At 37.9% G+C, this 23,266-nt stretch overlaps 1 protein-coding gene across 2 annotated transcripts in view; it reads left to right on the top strand.

Moving 5' to 3' along the window:
• GPD2 (glycerol-3-phosphate dehydrogenase 2) overlaps nt 1–21,164 on the top strand; it is a 140,150-nt gene extending 118,986 nt beyond the window's left edge. For both annotated transcript variants that reach the window (XM_037027808.1, XM_037027810.1), the window contains exons 10-17: nt 4,723–4,857; nt 5,113–5,288; nt 5,861–5,992; nt 6,884–7,042; nt 14,331–14,443; nt 14,525–14,603; nt 14,787–14,885; nt 17,812–21,164. In XM_037027808.1, the coding sequence (XP_036883703.1) occupies nt 4,723–4,857; nt 5,113–5,288; nt 5,861–5,992; nt 6,884–7,042; nt 14,331–14,443; nt 14,525–14,603; nt 14,787–14,885; nt 17,812–17,937 (1,019 nt within the window). In that variant the 3' untranslated portion in view covers nt 17,938–21,164. The remainder of the gene's footprint in view (nt 1–4,722; nt 4,858–5,112; nt 5,289–5,860; nt 5,993–6,883; nt 7,043–14,330; nt 14,444–14,524; nt 14,604–14,786; nt 14,886–17,811) is intronic.
• Nucleotides 21,165–23,266: the final 2,102 nt, after the last annotated feature.

Below are 23,266 nucleotides of genomic sequence, written 5' to 3'. Positions count from 1 at the left end.
AAGAACTCCGAATGTAAAAAGGCTCAAGAGGTGATTAGTTACTCAGCAGTGTCTAAGGTTCATGGCCTTTGTTTCTCTTCGCCCTGACACCTTCCAAGTTGACTTCTAACTGGGGTTGTTTCCTTCATGGTGACAGAATGGCTGTGGCAGTTTCGGGCAATGTAAAAGATTCTCTGTGCTGTCCACTGCATTTGAATTCCTTTGTTTCAGAGAACCTTAATTCGTTTTTGTTTAACAGCGTGCAAGGTTTCCACTGTGAGTGAATACTGTGGGAAAATACTACTTTGGGTAATAAAAGAGAGAAAGCTGTTCAGTTAGTTCCTGTCTTTTGCACAAGTGGTTAGAATTTGTATTTCATGGAATCCCATGGACATAGATTATGCCTGAGGCCTGACTGGTCAGTACTTACTTTGGGTGGTGAGGAGATAGAAGCACTTTATTCTTCAGCAGCAAATAGCTTTTGAATTATCCATAACAATCATCAAATCTCAAGGTTGAGAGAAAAATGGTAGAAAGATAACCTGATCCAACCATCCTCTGGTCTAATAATATAAAAATCTTGTAGGCCATAAAGACTGATCCGTATTTTAAATATGATTTAAAATTTGGTTATCCTTAAATGTATCTTTTAAAATAAATTGAATCCCAAAATTTATCTGACACAATTCTTAGGCTGAAAGCTGAATGTTATGATATCAGGCAAAATAAATGAAAGTTCCTAATACGTTACAAACTCTTCCTGATAGCATTTTCTTTTCTTTCTTTCTTTTTAAAGATTTATTTATTTATTTATTTATTTGCCTTTAGAGGGGAAGGAGAGAGGGAGAGAAACATCAATGTATGGTTGCCTTTTGTGCGTCCCCTGCTGGGAGTTGGCCTGCAGGGAACTGGCTTGCAACCCAGGCATGTGCCCCAACTGGGAATCGAACCGAGACTACCTGGTTCGCAGGCCCGTGCTCAATCCACTGAGCTATGCCAGCCAGGGACGCATTTTCTTTTCTTAAGTTTCAATTTAAGGAGTAAGCATTAAAAATGGTATCAGTATATCTAATGTTTTATTTAATGCTTCTCTGTGAATGAAAAACTTAAATTTTTTAGTTCGTTCTTTTCCTTTCAGACAACACAATTTCATGTGTATTTTTTTTCCTTTATACCAGAAAAGGTAAAGCACATGCCACAAAGATTATTTGCATGTGCTTCAGATGTTCTCTAGAAAGTCTGATTTTCCATCAAATAATTCTAAAATCAGTCAGAGGGCTTTAAGAGTTGAACCCAAATTCCTGGCCAACGTGGCTTCCCAAGGAATTTCACAGACACACTCTCAGACTTTGTGCTGACCACAGTGACGTTCTAAGCAGTTGGCTGAGTTTTATTTTTGACTCAGGGTGATTTAAGCTCTAATGGAAAATAGTGGTAATTTCCTAGTTAGGCTTTTTATAAAGATTAAAACATTGCATGATTTATGTTGAGATTTTACAAGATTTTTGTGGAATCCTTTGAAGCAAAAATTAAGCCCCATTCCATGTGAGCCGTTAGGTTTAAAGTGATTTAAGAGAATGTACACATCAGAGGGGCCGTTCTAACTGGAATCTCAGCATCAAGACTCCCTTGTGGTCTCCTGTTAAGAAACCGGGAAGCCTGAGGCTTTCTTTACCGGGTCATGTTTCTTCTTCCTTTGTTTCAAATCCAGTGTTTGGATATGGGTTATTAGACACCCTTGTATACAAGCCTGTGGGTACTCCTTCTTTCAGAATACAGTCATGGTAAGAGTGTAGCCCTTAACAGGCTATATTAAAATATTGCCAGATTTACTTTAACTCCAATATAACTGTTTCCTAGGGTCTTTTTTCTGTATTTGGTTAGGTGCTTTTCTCTCTTTCTTTCTTTTTTTCTTTATTGTTTTGATGGGCTACTCCAATCATTTCGAGTTTTTGGGACATATTTAAATGCTTTTCAGGGGCTGCTGTCTATAAGCATCTAGGAGGTTCACTGTATAAAAGCCCATGACCACCAGGTGGGTGGGATCTAAAATCCAGACTGCACTCTGCCGTCCAAACTGTACCTTCTGAATGAAACAGTTTAATTCGAAGTAAGGCATAGGTGTGGTATGGGCTGGTAGGGGCACTGATAATTCTGTATTGTATGTAAAATATTTCTGTAATCTTCTCAAACTTGAATTATGTCAGATTTTCCTTTTGTCTTGTTATTGTATAATCACGATTAAATTGTGTAATATCATCAGATTTACTATTTTAATTATTTTTAAGTATATAATTCCGTAACATACAATACAGGCACATTTGAGTGCCACCATCCCCACCATCCATTTTCAGAATTTTGTATGTCCGCAGTCTGTACCCGTCAAACACTAACTCCCTGTACCTCCCTACGTCCCTCTGGCAGCTGCTATTTTACTCTCTGTCTCTATGAGTTTAACTACTCGAGGTACATCACATAAAGGGAATCCTACAATATTTGTCCTTTTGTGACTGCTTTATTTCACTTAGCATAATATCTTCAGTGCTTATACATGTTATAGCGTGTGTCGGAACTTCCTTATTTTTTAAGGCTGAATAATATTTCAGTATACATACATAACGCATTTTGCCTATCTGTTTATCTGTTGGTAGACACTGGGTTGTTTATATATTTTGGCTATTATGAATGGTGCTGCTATGAATTGAAATTTTCTCTGCTTTCTTTTCTTTTTGGTTTGAACCCAGAAATGTAATTGCTAGATCACCCAGTAATTCTGTTGTATTTTTTGAGTAACTGCCATGCATGTACCCATAGTAGCTGTATCGTTCACTTTCCCATCAAAAATGCACAAAGATATACCAGTTTTTCCACATCCTTGCCACCATTTGTTGTTTTCTGAGTTTTCCTGTTACTTAATTTTTTTATAGTAGCCATCCTAATGGGTATGAAGTTGTATATTTTTGTGATTTTCATTTCTGTTTTCCTAATGATTAGTGAGCTCTAATTAGAGCATATTTTTATGTGATAATTGGCCATTTGCACATCTCCTTTGGAGAAATATTTATTCAAATCCTTTGTCCATTTTTAAATTGAGTTGTTTGTTTTTTTAGTTAGAGTTTTAGAAGTTCTTACATCTCCTAGATATTAACCCATTTCAGTTGTATGGTTTACAGATGTTTTCTCCCATTGCCTGACTTGCTTTTTCATTCTGTTGGTAATGCCCTTTGATGTACAAACATTTTCCATTTTGATGAAGTCCATTTAATCTGTTTCTTCTTGTGTAGCCTCTGCCTTTGGTGTCATAGGCAATAAACCATTGCCAAATGCAAGGTCATGAAGCTTTCCCCTTATATTTTCTTCTAAATGTTTTATGGTTTTTAGCTCTACTATATAGGTTTTTGATCCATTTTGAGTTAATTTATACATATGGTGGAAAGTAAGAGCCCATCTTATTTTTTTTTTTTGCATGTGGATATCCAGTTTTTCCATTTTCTCATTATTTTTATCACTGTGGGTGATGACCAGGAGTAAGATGGAGAATGCCCCCAAGTCATGGTGTAAACCAAACTGCGTTTCTCTAGTATCCAGGCATGGGTTAACTAGTTTGTCAAAGTAAGTGCAGCAGGACCAGGTAAGCAATTACCTTCCCGGAGGTGGCAGCTGTGGGACTGGTGCACACAGTCCTGTCCTTGATTTGCAGAGTGGAGAGGAGAAAAGCTAAGCCAGTTTCTCAGTTCTGGAGCCTGATTTGGCTAAAGAAAAGTTGATTCGAAGGCTTTGCGCATAGGTCCTACCCTTGCCTCTGATGGTGCACCACAACAGTTGGTCTACCCTTCTTAGCCATTTTTTGGTCAGTAATGAGTACTCTATTTAACTTCTGTCTAATTTTGTTGGTATTTATGGGCAATTTGTTTTGGCAGAGATAGTAAGAAAAATTTTATAGTATCTTAAATTTCCAAAGAGTTTCCGTAAACAGTAATGCAAGTATTGTGTACCTATATTGGGAGGAGATCGTATACCTGTTTTTTTGTGGCAGATATAAAGGTAATGGGATGAAAAAAGAAAAAAAAAGAGGATGGAAATTTTCAGCAGTTGAGAAACAGTACAATTCAATGGATAAGAATGTGCTGCTCTGTCATTTAGAAGATGTTTGCTTTGGGCAAGTCAGTTAAACTTTTTCAGTCTTTTTCTCATCTGTATAGTGAGAATAGTAACAACCAGCGCTGTGGGGCTGTGTGAGGTAAATGAGATGAAATGTGATACGCCAAGTACTTTGACAAGGCGGAGTCTGCTGTAAATGCTCTATTAAGGGTCTTTGCTTTCCCTGAGATGAGGTAGCAAGATGTATTTTAGGAAAAAAGACCCTAAGTCATAAGTCTGTTGGTTTGTTTTTATTTTGTTTCTTCCTGTTTTTTTTTTTTTTTTTTTTTTGTTGTTGTTGTTGTTCTTTTTACCTACTTCAAACTGTCCCAGCCCAGGGTTGCTAGCATTTGTTTCTTTTGTTTCTTCTTCAGTACCAGTTTCAATGATTTTCAAGTTTTTTTGCCTTTTTAAAAATGGAGATTATCTTTGTAAAAATAATTGAGTTTTTTTGTACTTAACTACTTAGTTCTTATGTTTAAGGTCTTTCCCCTTAAAGTTCATATTCATGTGTTGCTTTTGCTGTACTTTTTCCTGCTTATTAACTATTTGATAGTTCTACTAAGATGTCTGAGTGATCTTCTTGTCATTGATCCTTCCCAGTGAGAAGAGGGGATGTCCTGGCAGCGTGGAGCGGCATTCGTCCCCTTGTCACAGACCCCAAGTCTGCAGACACGCAGTCCATCTCCCGAAATCATGTTGTGGATATCAGTGAGAGCGGCCTCATCACGATAGCAGGTACGGGGCGTTGCCTTGTTGTTTGGGTATGCTTTACATGGGACTTTGACTTTGGTGTCACGCTGGAATCTCTTTTAATTCTAATCAACAGGGACTTACTTAATTTTTTTGGGATTCTGAGTAAAGTCTAACACATTGCTTGGTCATATTTGCTCTAAACAACAGGTAGATTTGTTATCCATAAATTGATAAATGGTTAATTATAAAAAAATAAGGGGTAGTAACCTAATGGATTATTTATCAACTTATTTGTAGGTGGAAAGTGGACAACCTATCGGTCTATGGCAGAAGACACCATCAATGCTGCTATCAAGGCTAATAACTTGAAAGCAGGACCAAGTAGAACAGTTGGGCTTTTTCTCCAAGGTGGCAAGGATTGGAGCCCCACGCTCTACATTAGGCTTGTCCAAGATTATGGCCTCGAAAGTGAGGCGAGTGTGATTGTCATACCATCTTACTTCTTACCTAAGCTCACTATTGCCAGTCACAGAATCAGCAGCCGTGTGGCCTCACCAATTTAAACTTTCTTTTCTCTGGGATCATTTCTGTCTGTGTGCTGTGGAAATGAACTAATGGAGAAAAAGAGAAAGGGCTTACTTGCTTTAGTGGCCTACAACACGATGCCCATTTTAATTTCTGTTTAAAAACCTGGGGTTTTATTTGCTTTGTTCCTAGCAGACAGGGCATCCCAAATTCTGTCTACCATGAACGTGAGGAAGGCTGTTCTTGAGAAGTGATGTTGGGAGCAGAATGAAGCTGAAGCTTCATCAGTCACCGATACAGTGATACATGGGTAGCAGAGTTAGTGCTGGCCTAAGCGTTTGGGGCCCAAGTGGGTTCCTCCCACAAAATCAAAATCTAATGCTCTCCTAGAACTATTAGTTACAGGCTGTAAACAGCTGACAAGATAAGCACGTGCTTTTTTTTTTTTTTTTCCTTTTGCTTTGTACCTAGAAGTTATTGGTATTCAGAGTACCAGCCTAATGCCATTTTGTTTTTCTAGGTGGCACAGCATCTTGCCGCCACCTATGGTGACAAGGCTTTTGAGGTGGCCAAAATGGCAAGTGTGACTGGAAAAAGGTGGCCCATTGTTGGAGTGCGTCTTGTGTCTGAATTTCCATACATTGAAGCCGAGGTATGTGAATGGCCATGTGGGAATTTTCTGTCTGCATGGGATATCATTCATCTGTTTTTTATCTTTAAAATTAAAATACAGCTATGTTTTAATACACATGTGTCAGCTAAAACCTGAAGTAAATTGTTTAGCCCAGATTTTTTCCTTTACAAATTTTTGTTTTATCTCTGACTTGATACTGGTAATGATAACAATAATAATGGGAAATAATGGGTTTCTTTCTCCTCCATGGAGCTGACCCAAGTCTTGTGAGCCCACAGTTGGTTTGCCCTCTTGTGAGTTAGCAACTCCTGTGCCACACATGTGTGTCTCATGACTCACCTTGATATGACACTTCTCAAAGATTTAAGCTTTGTTTCTCATCAGGATTTCACATTTTAGAAACCAGAGACCATGCTTTTATATTTACTTAAAATTCACTTCACGTTAAAACCTGGTATCCAGTAAACATTCGCTTATTGACTGAAGGCAAAGCTTCTGTCATTTGGTTGCCCTGAGACCGAAATCTCTGGACAGCCTAAACAGATGAGACCGTAACTTCTTAATACCTGTTTTCTGCCTGCTGAGCTATGTAAATTAACATCCACGTTATGTATAACAAAGAGGTATGCGGCTACTGTGGATGGTAAATAAGAAGCGAGGCAATTTGCAGGAGTGTGCCAGGTTCTAGTCAGAAGGAAGGCATTAACCCTTGTCCAGTTTGTCCCAGTTCCCCAAATTCCTTTGGCAGGCAAACGGGGAACTGGGATGATGACACTATTTGTCTCATGCCTGCCACAGACCAGAGTTTATAAAGAAAAATGTCACTTCCTGAGCACAATTTTTTGGCAGTAAAACTTTATTTCCTCTTAAAATACCTAAAGCAGTGATCTCACCTTAATTCAAACCCAGGTGAAATATGGGATTAAGGAGTACGCCTGTACTGCAGTGGATATGATTTCACGCCGCACTCGCCTGGCCTTTCTGAATGTCCAGGCAGCAGAGGAAGCCCTACCCAGGATTGTCGAACTGATGGGCAGAGAACTGAATTGGGATGATTCTAAAAAACAGGTATTGTATAGAAGTCTTTAAAATCATAGGAACCATTATAAACATGTAATGTCTCCATCTGTTAGTAGAGGCCAGCATAGTTTCTGTGGGGACTTTGGGTTTCTCGCCAGTTTCTGTGTGCGTGCGCGCGCGCGCGCGCGTGTGTGTGTGTGTGTGTATTTCATACTGCCAGGTCTTAGGAAACTGGAAAGATATTCTTGTACCAAAAATTTGTTGGTTGCTTCTGGAAAATCCCTTATAGAAAAATGTTCTCAAATTTATGGTCATAGTTCCTGAAAAAGATAATGATTGTGGGTAGACCTTTTTCTGGTATTCATTGAAAACACTCAGAGTATAATCTGCAGTGAAATTCACTCTCCTGAATATTTGCCTTCAGTAGGAAAGCTGTTGGCTTTGGTTTTACTGCTTGACCACCAAATGCATGTTGATTTGTGCCATTTGAAATTTTATATTTATATCCAAATTAAAAAAAGAAAGCCAGTGATGCCCACATACATAGCCCTGGGCTTATTGTAATAAACAGAATATCTTCATTTTTTTAAACCAAACTATTTTAATACACAGAGTCATTTTTATGTATTCATTCAAAAATTACTTTCTGTGCTCACTAGTTCAGTTCTTTCTGGCCTAGTCTTTCTTGAACCCATTCCATGTAGGCACTTTTGCTACCAAGTGTAGTAATTCTGGTCACATTCACCAATAACCTCCATGTGGCTCAATGTACTTGTCAACTCTCCATCCTTCCTGCTCAACTAGCAGCGTTGTTGCGCTTGATTCCTCCTTCCTTGAGCTATTTTCTGGAACACCGCCTACCTTAGTCTACTCAGGGTGCTATCTCAGAAGAGTACAGACTGGGTGGCTTCGACAGTAGACATTCATTTCTCTCAAGTCTGGAAGCTAGAAATCTGAGGTCAGGGGTATGCCATGGTTGGGTTCTGGTACAAACCCTCTTCCTGACTTTCAGAAACCTGCCTTCTTGCTATATCCTCACATGGAGGAGGGGGGAGGGAGAGAGAGAGAGAGAGAGACAAAGACAGGGATCCTACCTGTAAGACTCATCTAAACCTAGTTATCTCCCAAAAGCACTGTCTCTAAATACCATCACATTGGGGGTTAAGGCTCAGCATACAAATTTTGAGGGGCATAATTTAGTCCATAGAACTATCTCTCTCGGTTCTCCTCTCCTACCTTTCCCAAACTACTACTGCTACTAGCCTCACCGTGTCGTAAGTAGCTATTTTGTATTTGATTGATTAGGGCTAAATCTTTGTATTTGTATCATAATCTGATCTAAATCCATTAGCAAACCTTGTCATATTTACCTTCAAACCATGGCTTGAATTCAACCCTTTCTTAACACATTTAACTGCTCTGCCCTGATTTAGCATCTCTTAGATGGATTATCGTAACAGCTTCCCTCCCCCAAACCAGAGTCCCTGCTCTAACAGCGTCAGTGACCCTATTAAAACAAGCCAGACCATTGGACATGTCGGTCTGAAGTCCAGAGGAGCCTCTGAACCAGACCTGTAAGTTTGAGTGGCATTTAAGCCATCACACTGGATAAGATCCAGGGAGTTCATGTGGTTAGATGGCAGCAAACAGTCCAAAGACTGAGCCCTGGGCTCTCCAGAGCTTAGAAGAATCCAGGAGACAGGGAAAGTTCTAGCTAGTGAGGTTGGAAAAGGTGTGAGAAGGGTCAGGAGAGAGTTGGGACCAGAAGAGGAAGGAGGAAGGTATTTTAGGAAGAGGAAAGTAATCTGCTGTATCAAATGTTGCTGATAGGATTAGTAAAATGCGGGCTGTTAATTAACAATTCTTTTGCTAAAACAGCTGCCTTTTATTCACAGTAAATTCAGAGTCATTACAAGGCATGTGTGATCTGGCCACCACCTTTCTGATCCCTGGTCCTTCTTCCCATTCATTCACTCCCCTCCAACCCACAGGTCGAGTTGCTTTTATTTTACTCGCATCCTGCTGCCGCCTCTGCTGGGAATCTTCTTCCCTAGATATACTCACGGCCTTCTCCCTCACTTCCTACTGGTCTCTACTCCAGAGAGACCATCCTTACTGGGGCTAAATGCAAGAGCCCCTTCCTTCATCTGAATGACGTTTTTTACCCTTTTCTTACTTTGTCTTTCTCTTTAGCATCTATTCTCATTTGACATACCATGTATTTAGTTATGTGTTGTCTGCCTATCCTCCAGGAAATAAGCTCCCCAGAGGAGAAGGCATGATCCGTTTGTTTCTCTGCACTCAGTGCCCGGCATACGTAGTGGGCCCTAGATAAATATGTATTGAATGAGTGAATGAACATTATTGAGGATCTCTGTCATGTATGTAAGAAAGGATTGGGCATGGGTTCTGCCCTTAAATTGTTTTCATTCTGGTGTAGATTCCCAAAGATGGTTGAGAAATGTTAGGGAAAAGAGAAGATTTCGAGGGGGTTCTTTTGGACTATCAGAGTCAGGGTCTTCAGGGGTGAAATGGTCCCACTTTTGAGAAATTATAATTGTACTGCAATGAATGTAGCATACTGTTGGTGGAACTTACCAGTTGAAAGAGCTCCTTAACCTTGACCATAACTCTGTCAGGCATAAACCTTTATTCCCATTTATAGTTGAGGACATAGGCTGAGGGAGTAAATCCCCACCAGAGTTCACACAACTAGTAAGTTGTGCCACTGGAAGTGAAACCAGGTTTTCTGATCCTAGAATGTACACTCTCCCCACCCTGCCCTATTAACCTAGAGTTTGGAAGATTGTGAGTTAAACAAGTGAAACCATTTTCTTTAATGTAGATAATTTGGTCCCTTAAAAAATGTTTATGTGTTTCGTCAGTCTCCAAAAGGGAACTTACTCTGCATTAACGGGACTGTTTTTTTGCTCTTCCTGTTTTGAGTTTGGGTTTGATCAACTGAAGCTGCATATAGAGGCACTCATTTGTACCAGATAGAAGGACTGGGGATAATGTGTTCCTGTAGAAATTATGGTTGGAATGATTTGAATATGCAGGAAGGTATTTTGTGCCAGGAATTCAAGCTGTAGGAGGTAGAGAGGAGGAAGAAAATTCTGTAAACTGGTGTTCGGCCCTCCCGAGGAAACTAGATTTAACTTCAGTTCAGATTTTATGAGCAGAGTTATGTACTCAGGAATATTCTCCCATCCCCCTCAACAAAGTAGCAGAAATAAAAGACCTAAAGTTATTACTCAGTATCCGAGACATTGGAGTGTTAATGAGGTCTGTGGACAGTCTGGAGAGAACAAAGGAGAAGGGAAAAAAAGAATTAAAGGTTAGAAAGCTGGACTTCTGAGAAAAGGTTAAAAGCATTGGGATTATTTCACCTGCAAAAGTGAAAGAGGAACAAGGTGATAAATAACTCTCTGTAGATGAATGGTGCTTGTTTTCACCAGTCAATACTTAATGAGTGACTTGTCAACTGGGCACAGTACCAGATATTTTAGGAGAATAATAAATAGCTTATAGTTTCAAGGATCTTAAAATCTAATTGAGAAGTTATAACACATACATACCTCAGAAATGTATTTTGTGTTTTCCAAATTTAGAAAAAGATTTGGAGAACTGTCATTCAAAACCAAATTCAGCCAACTTGGGAGAATGAATTAGGGAGGAAGGCATTGTCTAGGGGAGGCTGGGGATTGAGAAGGGAGTTGCTGGAGATATTTAAAAGGTAGGACACTGCCACATTGTGTCCCCCAGGGTGTAACTAATAATAAGTCAGAAGATGACTGCATGTTCAAAAGAGTTTAGAAAATTGTGAATTAAACAAAGGAAACCATTTTCTCTAGTGTGGATTATTTGGTGCCTTCAAAATGCTTCTGGGCATTGTTGGTCTCCAAAAGGGAACTTAGAGACAGACTCAACTCTCACTTTTTGGAAGGTCCGGGGGGAGAAGGAGACTAGTACTGCCTAGAAAGTATTGTTTTTGGAAATTCTGCTGTAGTATTTGGTAAGGAGATTTTATACCTTTCAGGCAAAGCATACATTTCATTGAGATACTTTAAAGAGAAGGCCGTTTAAGTAGATTTGAGAGAGTATCACGAAAAGAAATTCTTTCAAAAGTGATTTCAGTGAGGAAGAAGCAAGTGAAGAAAGGGAGTGACTGAAAAAAAACCCCACCAAGTTGATAAATAGCAAATTTAAAACAGATGGCAGACAAGTGCTCAACAATGAAAAAGTATCCAGGAATAACGTGGATGTATATGAAGACCGCCAGGGATCGACTGAATGTTGGAAAAAATGCTGAGGGCGCAAAAAATAACTTTTAAACATAGAAAAGAACACAAATGAGGCCTTCTCTAGATTATTGCTTGAAGAGACCGGCACCATATTCTTGAATGCTGGAGAAAAGGGAGAACTTTTTAACTTAGAGTTTAATACCAAATTGTTTTTCTTTTTATCCTTTTGGTCAAGGATAATGATTTTCAGTGTGAAAAGAGCAAAATAAATATTGGTCAGAGGAAATAGATGTTCAAATAGGAGGTTGCTGTAAATGCGTTTGTATGCCAACCCAGACAAATTATACTTCAGGGCACTCAGAGAATCTGCAGATGGAGTTTATTTAACCACTGTCAAGCTTTAAATATTGTGGCAGATAGGAACAGATCCAGAAGACAGATAATGGGCACATGCAGTACCAAATTCCAAAAAGGGAAAAGAGAAAAATACAGTTTGCAACTGATAAACCAGTGGTTTTAACATCGTTATTGGAAAGTTTCTAGATTGGGGCATTTAAAGTTTATCAGCGTTTCACAAGAAGTATAGTGATCACTGAATGCTGGTAAAGAATTGCTTAGGAAAAAATCATCCTGGATATCTCATTTTCTTTTTATAAAGATTAGTAAGGTGGTTAGATCAGGCCAATTGTGATAGACATAATGTATTTGAATTTCTCAATGCATTTTATGAAGCCCCATGTAATGTCTTTTTTAAATTGGTGGATGTGTAATTAGTCAAATGATCACTGTTTGCCTCAGAAGTCGTCTCTGGTAGCAAGCAGGTCCTGAGGACTCTGCCCTTGGTTCGACTTAGTCTACCTTGCTTCGAGTGCTTATTATAGTGTTGATGGCATACATCTGTGGTATATTAATAATAAGAAATTGGATGGAGAGTGAATGTTTGATGACAAATGGAAGCAGGGGTGAAATTTCATTATATATAATTTAATAGAGATAAATGGCAAACATTGCAATAGGTAGAAAAACAACTTCATCCATTCCTGATAGATTTGACAAGGCTTACTTAACAGTAGCACATGCGAAGATGAAATATGGTTTCTGTTATCTGTGAATGCAAAGCAGTTAACATTGGGTCGTGGCTGCCCCCAAATGCAATTGCAGTCTTAAGCTACATTAATAGAAATCATCTCTGGGCTGGTGAAGCTGAGAGTTACTCCTTTCCAGGTACCTGGAAATCCCAAACAAATTGGAGGAGTTGCAAAGAGATGGGTTTAATCTCAACATCCCCTTCGAGCTACTTTCAGGGGCATTGAGTTATTGTCCGATTGTAAGAGTTCTTTCAGTAGAGACCTCATCTTCCATTTTGGGAATGTTGTAAAGAAAATATGGGCTTAGGGAGGTACATGGGGTGAATTCTGGGGAAATATCCCTTCCAGCTTGGAAATTCCGTGATTCCTTGCTTGATGGAGTATGGCTAAATTACATGAGTGATGAAGTGACGTGAATCAAAGAAGAGCTTATTCTTGGAGGGAAGCATCAGAGATGCTATTTCTAGGGAAATGAACCTGGAATCAGTTTGGTAGAACGTAACCAGGTAAAATAGATACAATGGAAAAATATTGGTTTTTATTAATGGTGGATTTTCTTCTAGGAAGAGTAAACTTCATAGAAGTTTACTTCTCATAAAAGAATGCCCATTGTGACTTTACAAATGTTATATATACCTTATGTGTTGTGTTTGTATATGTGTGATATATCATATAGTGTATATAGTATGTAGTATATATTATATATCTATTAGCCGAGATAATATTTTAGCATTTCCAATTTTATGTATACTATAGCTATTTTGCTATAATATATATTTGTTATTTATACATTTATATTAAAACATGTAAATATTATACATTTCTCCTAAGAGAAAGGAACGAAGAGAGGTCATAATCCAGAAAATTCATTTGTCTTCCCAAGAAGAAGGAGCAAAGGCACTTGACACCTACATAAGATCCTTTGATAGGAAGTCTGGGGGATTTAGACTTGTTTACTAGCGAGCTTTCTCTAAGTTATGCTATCAAAAAACGACTTCAAAATCTTACCAGCTTACCATGGCGAGTGCTTATTTTTCACTCATATTATACAAGGGCTGCATGTTAGCTGTTGTGGCTCTTTCCCACACCCCAGGTTATCTTTGGATCTCTCTGATTTATACCCCTCTCTCGGCATTTATATACTAGTGTAGGTATAAGGGAGGAAAGAGGTATTTATGAACAATATATAGTACAGTAGAGTCATTTGGAAGGTTCTTAGATAGGAGACACATATGATGAAAACTATGAATGACATAATCCTCAGCAGTAGTGTCAGTTGTAATTGGGACGTTGAAAACAGGAAGAGGAACTAGTCAGGATAGCTTGTTTCTTCTCATTATTCTGTGACTTCAACCCAACTATTGGAATCCTAGTGACAGAATTTCAGAATAGCTATGGTGATGTCTGTCTTGATGTTCTGCACAACACGTTTTAGTAGTTGATCAAGTCTTAGATATCTTCTTTACGTTTAATTGCTTTTTTGTCTCCAAACCCACACGGATTTGGTCCTATAGATTTTGCTAGTCAATACTGTGGAAGAAGATTCAGCAGTAAAAAGAAACGAAGTAGTAAAACATGCAACAACAGGAATGAATCTTAGAATCATTCTGCTGCGGAAACAGTCAAACACTACAGACCACCTGCTATGTAAACCCTTTTGCATGGAACTCTAGAAGAAGAAAAACCAGGTGACAAAAAACCAGATCAGTGGTTGCCTTGGACTAGAGGCCAGGGGAACATGTGAGCTGCAAACAAGCAAAGAAAGCGTTTTAGGGTGAGAGAATGTTTGACGTCTTGATCACAGCAGAGTGTACATCAAACTACATACCGAAAGTAGGTGGGGCTTATTGTTTATGAATAATACCTCAATAAACCTGGAAGAAATAAAAATGTGTACTGGTCAGGTAAGTGAGGATGAGCTAGCCTCGTTTTAGAAAACCAGAAGAAAAAATTCAGTATTTTTTTTTCATGAATCTTTCACCTTTGTGTGTGTCTGTGTTTTAGGAAGAACTTGAAACAGCCAGGAAGTTTCTGTATTATGAAATGGGCTATAAATCTCGATCAGAACAGTTGACAGATCGCTCTGAAATTAGCCTACTGGCCTCAGACATCGACAGGTACTTCCAATAAGTTTCTCTGTCTCTCTTTTTTTTCTTCACCTACACAAGCACATTTTTCTATTATTTGATGTATTCCAGGTACAAGAAGCGATTTCATAAGTTTGATGCAGACCAAAAGGGCTTTATTACCATTGTTGATGTTCAGCGTGTGTTAGAGGTAATTTTTTTGTTGTTGTTCAATGGTCTTGGGTAGCAAAGAATGTAAAGGCTATATTAATGTTTTCTTTATCTAGTGCTTTCTAAAGGTAATATTTCTCTTTTAATTTTTGAAAAGTTGGTAATATTATTAAAAGGGATCTGCATGATTTGTAGTTAAACCTTGTTATTTTGTGCTTTTTAGAGCATCAATGTCCAAATGGATGAAAATACACTACATGAGATTCTGAATGAAGTAGATTTAAACAAAAATGGACAAGTTGAACTCAATGAATTTTTGCAGGTGAGTTGTACTAAAAGGAAACACATGTATTTGCTTTTTATCTTTTGGTTGTCAGTGCGTGTTCAACAAGAGTTTTAAGTCCACACAGTTGTCCCTTCATTCTGAAGAAAAAAGAGAGCTTGACGCCAGCGAAGGTTGATCTGTGTCCTCTCGAGGATGAGGCTCTCAGTGTGGTGCATGTTCTTTTCCTCTGCTTGTAAGACACATTCTGTCGTGATGAACCATTTAGAGTAAGTTGAAGTTAATTACGGCTTAAAGGGGTGAATAAAAAGTGTGCTTTTTTAAGAAGGATGCCATGGAGTACCACTGCTGGACCACGCCTGCTTCAAGAAGGAACACATTTCTAAGGTGGAAAATAAGTTTTTAGAAGAAGACGTTTTAAAAATCATAGTTGCATTCATTTAAGAATCATATTTACTCGAGAACCGGCAATGTAATTACTATATTCTTATATTATGAAGAATGTGAAAAACAAAAGAAAGGAAATATGCTTTCTGGGGTCAATATCATATGATCAAGCATTTCTATTTTCACTTACTCAAGGCTCAGTTGTTTAATCGTAACCATGAAGGAAACACATTTTGTTACTTTAACTTCAAACTGGATGCTGCACGTCATTCCTTAGAGGAGACAGATGCAGTGACCCTGTGCATCATTTGTGGCTGTCCGTCCATAGGACTCCGATCACAGCAAGAATACATTGGCTTCCGAGCGGCCAGGGTTTTTCTGTAGTGCTTCTTGGGCAGGTATTTCAAATGAATGCCAGGTCTTGCTTGCCATGGCAATGATGAATGCTGAACATGAAATAAATTAATGCTGGGGATTTTGGTCAATGTCAGCCCTTTCTTCACTGTGTCAAGTTAAACAAACAAGATCAAGGCAAAGGAAATGGTAATTGTCTCTCTGGAGATGAGCTGCAGATAAGAGCATTGTTGAATCTAAATGCAGAAAATTTTCACAGGTTGTGTCCAGCATTACAAAAAAGAATGTTTAGTTCTTTAGCTTACTGTCTAAGTGCACATTTTAAATTGAGTTTAAAATTTATACTTGACAATTAGAAACCATTGAATATATTTTTGGCTAGGTTTTTTTTGAGAATATTTTATTGTTTGTGCCAGGATTTTAGAAAACTTTAAAGAAATAGTTTATGTTTTACTTCACGTGTACTATACATAAACAACAGTATTTAGGGCTGGAAGACCTAGGATTTTAGAAATAATAAGAATCTAATTTTGTGGATGTCCTGTGTGGTTTGGGTTTTAAGTAATGTTCTTGAATACAGTACAGTTAAACACGTAGAAAGTAATGTAAATCACCTGCAGGTTTTCTTGTACAGTTTTTAATAATTGAGTATTCCTTATTTTTTGTCCAGTTCGTAATGAAAGAGACCATTCTTGCCTCTACTAAGTACAAATATACAGTGTAATTTTCAACTTAAAAAAAATGCTGACCGTATTTCTCATGAAACATAGTCACACCCAAGTGTTACTTTTTTCTTGTACTATGGTTTCAAGATACATGTAATGTTTAAATAAACTCTTGAATTTTTTAAGGTTGCACATCATGTAATGTTTATGGATAAGGAAAAAACTCCAGCTTTATCAGTTTTGGTGGCTCTGGTAAACTTTGAAGGTTTTTATGCGATCAGAGAAATAAACAATAAACAATAAATTGTTCTGTCTTTAGCTGTCAGCATTGTTTATGTTATTATCAGTCATCATATGTAAAGTATGTTTTCAGGATTTTTTTATTAAGTACAGTATTTTTTTCTTAAGATTAAGAGCCCACGTTTACCTCATTAAACAGCATTTTTAGTGTAGATTTGGTTTCTCAGTAATCCTCATGGAAGGTTCACTGTAGGTATTACACGGTTATATGGCCTTATTTTTAGGTTTGTGCTCTAATGTCACTTCTGCATGTAGGAGTCAATCTTTAATAAGCAGTAGCTTGTGAAACAGCTTTTAATGAGGTCATGAAATTCTGATCCAGCACCTTGGCAGATGCCTTGGACTCTTCTTATTCAGAGCCATTTAAAGGAACGTATCTCTGTGAGCTAAAAACTAGCCCTAGAAAATATTTTGAGTGTGTGTATATGTGTGTGTGCGCATGTATGTGTATGCATATATATATCATCCCTGCCCCCTCCCCCCCCCGCCAGTGAATGGCTAAATCAGTTCTTTTTTAAATGAATAACTGAAAAGATTGGGGAAGTGATATGAAGAAAAGCAAATAGTTAAAAACACATAAACTTGAAAAGAAAAAAAAAAACCCAAGCTCATAATTGCAGAGTGCCTTCCAGATTAAAGGCCTTTGCCCGCTGACTGCATGTAATTTCAAGACTAATTCTGATTTTATCCATTGGATAAAAATGAATTAGCTAAAATCTGGGCTGTGGAGTACTTTTAATTCTTAAGGTAGATCTCTGGGTCCATTTTCAAGGATTTAAATGTAAATTACTTTATCAAGTCTTTAAGGAATTTGGATTTAGAGGACTTGAAGTTGTCAAGTACAGTAACAGAAAAAAAAAAAAGAGTAGTTAAATATAGATCACGGGTTGTCTTTGTTCAATCCCTGAGATTCTTTTTTAAGATCTTTAAATGGAACTGAAGATCCAATATTTGAGTTGCTCAAAAACATTTGTGTCCTAAGTGTATTAAGGGGAAAACACTAATACATTTGATTTGCATTTAAAGGCAGACTGACTTTGCTAGGTTAATGTGGTTTTTACAGTCGTGGTGAACTACCTACCCCTTCCCCCATTTTTGAAACATTAAAAAATTATATTCTTATTTGAGCTGTAGGACCTGCTATGGCATTTGGTGGAACACTTAATGACCTCTGCCTATGAGAAGGTAACCATTAAAATGCCGTGAAAAAGGGAGTAAGCCAGCCTGCCTTCTGAGTCTGTCGTATGTTCTCTCTTAAGCTGATGAGTGCTATTCAGAAAGGAAGAGTGTCTGGAAGCCGGCTGGCGATCCTAATGAAAACAGCAGAAGAGAACCTGGACCGAAGAGTTCCCATTCCGGTGGACCGAAGTTGCGGAGGATTGTGAGTGTGTGCACGTAAATCGTCAGCCAACAAACATAGGAACAACAAATCATCATGTAACAACAGTTACAAAATACAGCACTCCGTAATGGTGGATATGGATAGCTGCTGTTTTTTCAACACTGGGAAACATTCCAAAGCTTTAGGATGTTGACGTATACCCCTTTATTTGTATTTGCCATTCACTCTAGCTTCTAAAAAGTGTACCTTATCTTTTTTCTCATTTTTGATGCACCCTGATTTAATGTTTTGTATCCATTTTGTGACCTGTTAGACTTGACAGACTCCCTTTTTGTGTATTTATTTATTCTAATTGAATTCCAGAGGCAGAATATTGTTGGCTGAAATAAAAAAAATGCTGGAAAAATTTTGTGAGATACACAAAGCTCTGGGTATTAAGCTTGTAAATATTATTTGTCTCGAAAGAAATTGAGTTGGGAGTGAACTATTAAAATAATAGTTTCTGCAGACCTACCTCTCAGCCCCTTCCTTCTCCCTTCAGCTTTTCTGCCTCCCCATCCAAACAGTTGCACAATTTTATATCCAGAGCATGACTGGCAAAACTAGAGAGGGACAGAAAAATTTTGATCTGCTTACAGGAACAAGTCTGAAGGAGAAAGTCTGAAAGCTTGCAGAATCGCAGGTATAAGATAAGGATAGCATTGACATTTGCTGGGAGTTACAGTGATAGTTTCATCTCAGCAATTCGTTTTTTTCCCTCAAGTCACTGCTGGTTTTTCTTTCACTATTACAGTTGCCATGAAGATCCTTGCTTTTGTTTTTTACTTTAAATTCAGCTTTTGAGTGATAAATTGGATGTAATGGGATGAGACTGAATTTCTCAAATCTTTACAGTAATAACAAATTTAAGAATTAAAAGCCTATGTTTATATATCTACATATAAAAGCACAGTTTTTAATCCTAAATCTTATGGCATGTGACATTGTCAAACATGACCTGTTTTGCTCAGTTTATTGCATCTGTTTGGAGGGAGTATTTGTAAACAGATACTAAGGAGGAGAGAACGAGCCCTTAGGTAACTTTATTTACAATTATTTGTAAAAAGGCACAATACTCAACATCCTTTTGGTTACTGTAAAGCCCTTCTCATTCTTTACTCAGTGGAAGAGTTCTCAGTCAACTAAAAAGAAAAAGAAAAAAATAAGAACATACACAGTACACACATTCTCCCCCAACACAGACACAAAACAAACAAAAATCAATCTGTATTGCATTTAACAAATAATGTGTTGAATTGACAGGGTCATTTTGGTATGCTTCAGCAATGTTTTTGGTGGCACTTTAGCCAATCATTGTGCCCTCCTCTTGCGAACTACCTACTTTGTGTCTCAAGATCAGGTTGTGTAGGTAGTAGGAAATCTAACCCTGTATCTAACGACAGGTTTTCACTGCGTGGGTGTAGAGTCTTAGTTTTTTTTAACAGGTACATAAAACACTTTTGTGCCATTATTTCTGTTTATGTCAACGTTGTAGAATATCTTTATGTCTCATTTTAGTGGGATATGAGTCTGTATGTCATAATATAAACACTGGAAATTCATTCCCTTAAGCACCCACCCCCACCTCGAAACACAGGTAAGATAGCATTCTAACTCCTTTTGATTTTAAAGAGGATGTTTTAGATTTGCCTCTTTGAAAGGAAAATCTAAAACACAGCAAGCGATGCTCCCGGGTACCACTGTGAATGAAGTTTTGCTTTCAGGGTGAGAACTTTTTACACTGGCTTCTATTTTATTTTTTAAATAATGGAAACACGTGGCTTTGTAGTTCAGTATTTTTTTATCCCGACAATAAATTTCATTGTTTAGAATCCAGTGACACTTAATGAGTAGAAGTTCTGCCCTTTAAAATATTACAGATGATGTACCACAGTATTGTACATTTGTTCTCTCTCTCTCTCTCCCCCTCTCTCTTTTTCTAGTTAGAGCATGATAAGGATGACTTGCATTCTCCCCGAGTCCATTACAGTGGGGATCCTGCTTAAAACCTGACTGGCCCGGGCAGAGCTGTGTTTGTAACGCAGGCCTTGTTTATACACACTTTGCTATGAGTGAAGTTCCTTTAAGGACAAAGAAGAGCACACTTTTCTTCTTTTGAGCATATTTGCTTTTGCTTAAAATCTGCTAATTCTAAAACATACGCTCCTTCATCAATCCCAGAGACTCGTCTTGGAAATGAGCTGGTTCCAAGTCTTTACTGTGAATAAAGCACCCCTACGTTTTGTGTTAGTTCTTAATTAAACCTGTATAGGTTTATTTTTTTAACCTGATTTCAGAAAAGGAGAAAAGAAATAGGGGGATAAACCCCTTAAAATCCTACTCCAAGTGCAAAAGAATTTTTTCGCTTTTCGCATAATTGGAATGTAGGTGATTCTGTTGGGGTGGGGATAGGGTATGGGTGTACATGGTCTTTTATCATCAAGTGAATCTTTCAAGAGCCTTTAAGGGGATTCAGGTGAAGGAACCCTCATCCGTGGTGAGAGCTAGATGCTCCTTTAAATAGCCCCTACCTCAGTCATAACCGTAGTGATAATGCTGGATTATGTAAGCCAAGGTTGCCTGCCTCATACCCATCATGCTATTTGCAATGTTCTTGCTTTCAATCAATTTATACTGACTGAAACTTTAGGGTCTCTACTATTAAATGCATGCTCCGTATTTTGCTTTAGTTTCTAGCTTCATTTTGTTTGTTTCAAATTATGTGGCTTACTCTTTTGTACAATGAAAATTTCATTCTGACTTTTACTAAACATACTGTAAGAATGATCATTGATCTTATTTCCTTTTTTAATGTATTTGTAAAGATTTTTGGCATATGAATGTGGTAATATTGACATCAATAATGCTGTAACTTGCACTGTTTTGCATTATGTTACCCCTTTTTAGGGAGTAAACGGCCCTACTGTGTTTTTAAAGAATATCAGGTATAAGCCCAGTACTGAGGTGGATATACACAGTGAATGTTTTCACATGTGGCACTTTTATGTGTCGTGTTGGGTTATTGTTCTAGATTGGACTGTTAAATGCTATGTTTGAGGCTGGGTTGTCATTTTTATAACTGTCTTGGTGTTTTATCGCCATTATTTATTACTTTTGATATACGAAATGAGCTGCATGCATTTATAGAGCAATAAGAGGATGTATTTAATGTGCCTTGTTTTTAACTGAATAAGAACTGAAAGCATGAATCAATAAAAGTGATTAAAATGGTCCATTTGCTGGCATTTTGATGTTACTTGCAGTCAGAGAAATAACTTTGATTGCTGTTGAAGTTTTAAAAAAAGTTTGAAAATATTTTCAAAAACTGTTTTTAATAGCACTTAAACATTAATTCTTTTAGCTTGAAATTTTGTAATTTGATCTCAAAAGTAAATCACTGCCAAGACAGATGTAATTTTATTAGACTGCCAAGATTATTTGTATTAATTTATTGCTGGAGCCTTTAGGGCACGACTTCTGTATTTGTGCAATCCTATTCTAAAATTATATTCATCCTATTATAACTCGGCTGAATCCTCCCCCCCCCTCTTCTTTTTTTTTTTTTTTGTCTCCTAGAGCCTTTCAGCCTGAGGGTTCCCAGGCACACTGATGAATTTTATCATAACTAAAATCAATAGAAATGAATGGGAAAGATTACATAATCCATTTTGATCATCTTACATGTCAAGTTAGTGCAGGGTTGCCAAGTGTTGATAAATGCTCTGACAGAAAAAATGCTATATATTTTCATTGTCAGTAAATCAGTAAAGCTGTTATCAGTTTTAACATAAATTTTACAATGTCCATGTTATTTTATAGGTTTTAATTTACACATGTATGTGGAGCATACTCTCCATTTGTGGTTTAGATGCACTGCCCCTGGTTTTGCATGCTCAAAGGCATGCGTGAGCTTCTAAAGTTTCTTTGAAATTGAACAGAATACCCAAAGCCACAGCTCCCATACAGACTTACAACAATGAAATGCTTGTTCAGTGGCTGGAGAAAAACATAGCTCAAAACATTGTTCATTGATCTAGCTTATCAAATTTTATAGCCCTTTAAAATTTGTCAACAAAAATTTGTCAAAATAGATTGCTCTCAGTTTTCAAAATGTATATAATTTATGATGATCTACAGGACATACATACTAACATCAATATTTGCAGTCGTCATCAACAGCACATTATCATTGGTCTCAGATTTCACTCGATGACATTTGACGTATGAAGGAAGGAGCAACAGAAGTTTGAAAGTGATATGGTGCCTTCATAAGGAGAGGATTTCTGTACAGGAGATGGAGTTGGTGAGCCTTTTGTGGCTGTGCTTTGTATTTTAGATTTCTAATTAGCTCCCCAACTTGAGCAATACATGCATATAACAGGATGTATGTGTGTGAGCCATGATGACACCGGGGATAGTCCTTCAGATCCTGCGCAAAGAAGGTCGTGGGCCCTTTGCAAAAAGCAATGAATATCTTTGCATTGTGTTAAATACCCGATCCAGAATAGTAAGATTTATTTGATTAAGCAAAACTGCATTAGCAAAATTATCAAGGCCATCTTTGTTCTCATGGGACACCGAATTGCATTGCTTAGCGAACCCTACCATCCTTTCCCCATTAGTTAACTGCCTTCATACTGGAGTTGCTTGAAACTGTGGAAGCTGAGGTATGTGTCTTCGTCGTAGATAAGATACCCTGTTTCAGTGGAGGAGAGGAGGATGGCTCGCACAGTGCCCACCTTGGCTAGCAGAGCATGGCGCGCGGCACAGCTGGTTCCACTGGCTTCTGAGCCATTCACACCCACTCCTTCGTGTCTTGGGCAGAGCACCTGCTCTCGTTTTCCAGGTACAGTGACTAGAGTCCAGGTTCACTTCTTCAGTGCGGTGTCTCCAGGTGTTGGGAGGTGTTAAAATTTTTTTTCCCCGTGGCCCTGATACCTGTGAAAGAACAGGTTTGGTTAAGGAGAGTCTTGAATTGGGGGTTGTATTTTCGTAGTCACCAGATTTCTTTATTTGTTTTAACCTTATATACTATAGAAATGGGCTGAGCTTTTGCGTGATTTTTAAAAATCCAGTTTAGGCATGTCTGATTCTGCTTTAAAATCTACCTTGTGTCCGTCTAAGCAATCTAAATGCAATGAGCTCAGATCAACGTATCACTTTTCTTTAGGCTGACCCTGATGCCCTCTTTTAAGCAAGCAGTTCCCTCTCACAACCTCCTTGCTTCAAAGGTCTTAGAGTAAATAGCCGCTGCTTCTCCCTTTTAATTTGTTGCTTGTTAATTTTTCTCTCCTTTACTTAAAATCAATTTTTTTTGTTTTTCATCCCCATCA

The sequence above is a fragment of the Sturnira hondurensis genome, unplaced genomic scaffold, assembly GCF_014824575.4.
Source record: "Sturnira hondurensis isolate 20B ecotype Veracruz unplaced genomic scaffold, ASM1482457v3 Scaffold0019428, whole genome shotgun sequence".
Lineage (NCBI taxonomy): Eukaryota > Metazoa > Chordata > Mammalia > Chiroptera > Phyllostomidae > Sturnira > Sturnira hondurensis.
The sequence above is the reverse complement of the archived record's forward strand: the minus strand, read 5'-3'. Positions and strand labels throughout refer to the sequence as shown.